This window comes from Drosophila suzukii, chromosome X, assembly GCF_043229965.1.
Source record: "Drosophila suzukii chromosome X, CBGP_Dsuzu_IsoJpt1.0, whole genome shotgun sequence".
In the NCBI taxonomy this organism is placed as follows: Eukaryota; Metazoa; Arthropoda; class Insecta; order Diptera; family Drosophilidae; genus Drosophila; species Drosophila suzukii.
The window spans coordinates 23,805,525-23,809,802 of NC_092084.1; the positions used below are offsets into that span (position 1 = coordinate 23,805,525).

Genomic DNA, 4,278 nt, shown 5'->3' on the forward strand with positions numbered 1-4,278 from the left:
AGCACTCATGTTTACCTTAATATTGATAAGATAGTTTAGAAAGATGTAAGAAAATCTACGATAATACCTTCAATAAAATAGCTATTAAAAAGATTTAGGAAATTTCTTATTATAATTTGGGATGTGACCACAAGCTCTATAGTAACGTTTAACGTCCTTAAGTTCCTAATGATATTCACAATTAACACTGGCAAACCCCTAAAGCTCTTGAGACCTCAAAGGTAAGGACCCTATCTGCGATCTCTGACGAGGTGATCGCAAAGGGATCAAAGGAGCGGGGAACAATGCGAATTGGCTAATTGATGGCACTTCGGCGGACCACTTGACTGAACGGGATCGGTGCGTCCGATCGAGGACCTCGAAAAGCGCAAATCCGATCGAGGAGCACCGATAGCGATGGGTGTCGGCCGATAATTGCAGCTCGTCGAGCGATAACGCGACCATCCGATCTTCGCGGCAGTCGATCGGCATGTGAATATGCGGCCGGATGACTCGCGGATTTGCCTATCCCGCATTTTGCGAAGGGTTAACTAGGCACTTCCCTAACCCAAAAACCGGGGTTGATTCAGTACTCCCCTCGCAGTTTTTTACCTGGACGTAATGGGAATGGGAATGTGAATAAGAATGGATATGGGACATGCTATTGGGACATCTTCGGATCGCGTAACCCTTTCGGGTAAATCGCGTTAATCCCGCGCCAGGTAAAGGGAAATTATCATTTTTCATTCCGGCCTGACATCTGGCTTCCTCGCGGGTTAAGGGATAGCCAGCGTTAAGATCGGCATCCTGAAGTGCCCACAAAGGAAGGAAGTGCAAAGGGGAGAAATGTCAGCGCAAGGACTCGCCGAAAAGCCGTATAAAAAACGAGAAGAGGAAGTGGAAATGTCACACGGTCAGAAACTCTGACTTATTCAACTCGCCTAATTGAAATCACTCGTCCTTTGTTTTTCTCCTCAACAATGAGTTTCGACCTGTCACATGTCAACGTTGGCAAACAAATAAACGTAAACCGAACAATAAACCACTCAGGGCCTACTCCACAATCAAATCGTAGCTGGTATATATACAAAAAAATTAAATAAAAAAACATATCAAATAGTAGTCCTTGAATTAAGCTAATGCTTCAGTCAGTCTGATTTGTTTGGAAGCCAAATTCAGAGCTGCTAAAGCCAGGAAAAAGTTCAGTAGCAATTTTCTACAACCCCATTTTATAGAAAATAAACAAAATTTCTAGTTAACAAAATTTTAGAAAAAGTAAGATTGGATTTTCTTTCTGGTAAATATGTCGAAGGCAACGAAACTGCGCTTTGCGCTGATCACCGAGGATGTTCTGGACAAGCTGCGACCCCGATCTCAGTCGGAAAGTGCCCGATCTAAGTACATGAACGAGATATATATGGTCATTAGGACGGCGGTCAACGAGGCTGTGGACGAGAAGTTGCAGCAGTTGAGCACGATCATTAGTCAGATGGTCGAGGAGAGGGTTCTTAAGATTCTGGAGCAGCAGGGCTTCGGCAGGTCCATGGCGGGGGGCAGTGGCTCAGCTGGAAGAAAAAGCGATCATAAAGATCCATCCCAGGAGAAGGAATCAGCCAAGGGGGCAGGCGAGTGCTCCAGTGCCTTGAAGTTGGGCAATCTCAAACGTCGTCGACCCAAGAATAATAATCCTTCTAAAGAAGGACATGTGACCTTCGCCCCAGAGGAACAGTTAGCCAAGAAACCCCGGACCAAGGCCCAGAAAATCACCGTAATGCCCATCCATCGGGAGAACCAGGTGAAGAGCACTCCCTCGACCGGCAATAATGCACCTTTGCTGCCAACTCCGCCACCACTCCACATGGATCACAATGCCCTGGATGCTGAGGATGACGATGATGATAACTTCTCGGATGTGGAGGAACCCTCCATTCTCACCATCGCCGCCAAATATCTCAAGAAACTCGAGGATGCCCGCCGTCGCAAGCAGCAGCAGCAGCAGCATTAACTTTTCGACCTTAGCCCTGAAATTGTTGGTCTAGAAAAATGGGAAGCCATCTATATGGTAGTTTTCAAATTGCTTCAAGACCCCCAATTTCCGGGAATACCAGTCCTTCGTATTTCCTTAACTCTTGAGATGAATTTCCAAAGAGTGCATATACTATACAGGACATTTTCGTGGAAGCCATCGACTAATGGAGTGGGTAAAAAATGTTAATAAATTGAGACAGAGTCAAGTGATTTTATACGGTCTAAATCCAATATTTGAGATGTACAAACCAAATGTAAATTTATTGGGATTATCATGTAGTCGCTAAATTTTTTAATATAAATTTTATTTAAAATGAAATGTATTCCGAGTGTTTTAATGTTAAATGAAATGATTTCTATAATGGTTTAAATATAACAACATTGCAAAAGTAATACCTTTTATCGGGTGTAATGTCTTGTAAAATGAACTTTCCATTCCGGCAAATTTAGAATTAATCAAATAGATAAAACAATATGCGTTTATTATTTAAAATACGGAGGAAAACAAGGTGGAAACCATAAAAAAAGGCCTCTTCAAAGTCTATCCCATTGGCTTAACCCCCGGCAAACCAATTTCCATTTATGCTAGTTTCCATATCCATCGCAACAACATCCGCTCCATCCCCTTGCAAAAAAAAACCCACCGTTGAAGTCGTCTAATCCATGAAATATGTAAAGTGAAAAATTGAATCGCAAGCAATTGTAAAAATCAGCCTGGTTACATTTCCAGAGGGTAATGGGGGAGGTGGTTAAAGGGGTTGGGCGGTGGACAGGGGCTGTGTGGGGTTAAGAGTCGCATAGTCTTTGCCGCTTATCAACGAACTGCAGACAAGGCCAGAGCATCAATCAAGAGTTTCCAATGAATGGCTATCGACTGAATTAGACGACCAGCTAGAATATTCCCAGTCCCCATTTGCCAATCTCCTTTTACACGGAGAAAAAATACCAAAGACTTTGGTTTAAGAATAAATCCGTATAGTTTATAAGTAAGATAAGATGGAAATCATTTAATCAAACTTAAAATATTTGAGTTAATATAATGTATCTTTAGGTAATATGTATCGAATTTTTAATATATTCGTATTTGTTATAAAGTATTTATTAACCCTTGAAAAATTGAACACTACATTTATATAGTCAGCCTAATTTTTGTAAGTGTTTCTCCAGCACTTTTTGCGTCTTTTGCAAATTCTGGACCACCACCCAAAAAAAAGATGGAAGTGGAAAGGACAGGCAATATTTTTGCGGCTTAATATGTGTTAAAAAAATGGAAATAAATAAATGCGAACCGCTGGCGAAAAAAATGTTTTCCTCCAGGATGGCCGGGTGGGTCGGCAGGGGGCGGTGGGTGGTGGTTAGTGGGTGTGGCTGGCTTATCGCTATCCTTGTAGCCAGTGACAGGACATAACATAACCCCTGGTATCTCCAGTGAGCCATGCGTGGGCGCCTTTTTCTCTTTTCCTCGCCGTTTTTTTTTTTTTTATATTTCTCTCATGTGTGTGTGTGTGGTCACCCCGAAGAGGTCAAAGGGGGCGGTAGCAGGGGGTTTCCCCAGAAACCCCAGCAAACGAAAAGGGGTAAAAATTGCTGACTAAGTACTTTGGAAAATTGCTTACATGTCTGCTATCTTCTGGCCGCTGCCCGCCTTCGTTTAGCGCTAATACATTGTCATTTATGTATAATACTGGGCACTGGATGGGGTTTCCTTTCCCATGGAGGGTAATACCGTTGCCCAATCCATTTGCCAGGCCAGCGGACAAGTGTTGGGTGCCATGTTTATGTTTTCTCGTTGTCTATCATTTGAGAGAAAAACCCCCGTGTCCCCCAGCCAAGCGAAAAAATTCCTTTTGAAGCCAAGTTCGCGTTTCAATTTTTTTTTTTTGCTTCTTGTCGGTAATATAAAATCCACAAACGCGACGAGAACTTCACATATGACAACAGGGGACAATCGAAGGATGAGCTGGGGATGCGGCAAGGGAGGTGGTAAGGACGAAGGACGAAGGACGAGTTGGCCAAAGACACACGACGCTGCTCTGGATGTTTGTGATTTCTGAAGCGGAAAATCAAAGTTAAGACCTGTTTATACGGCTAAAAAGAATTGGAAAATAAACTACTCTGGAAAATTTTGAAATATATTTTACATATAAATTACTTAGAAAATTTTTTAGTATTCATTATATTGTGTTTTAAAAAAATGTACAAATTACTTTTAATAATAAAAATTGTACACAGACATATTTAATATTATTTGTGCTTATTATTATACTAGAA

General features: G+C 41.8%; 1 protein-coding gene across 1 annotated transcript; it reads left to right on the forward strand.

Moving 5' to 3' along the window:
* The first annotated feature begins 1,125 nt into the window (after nt 1-1,125).
* On the forward strand, nt 1,126-2,300 carry LOC108004609 (uncharacterized). Its single transcript, XM_017067549.4, has one exon. It carries the CDS (start codon nt 1,283-1,285, stop codon nt 1,982-1,984), a length of 702 nt encoding a protein of 233 aa, XP_016923038.4. The 5' UTR covers nt 1,126-1,282; the 3' UTR covers nt 1,985-2,300.
* Nucleotides 2,301-4,278: the final 1,978 nt, after the last annotated feature.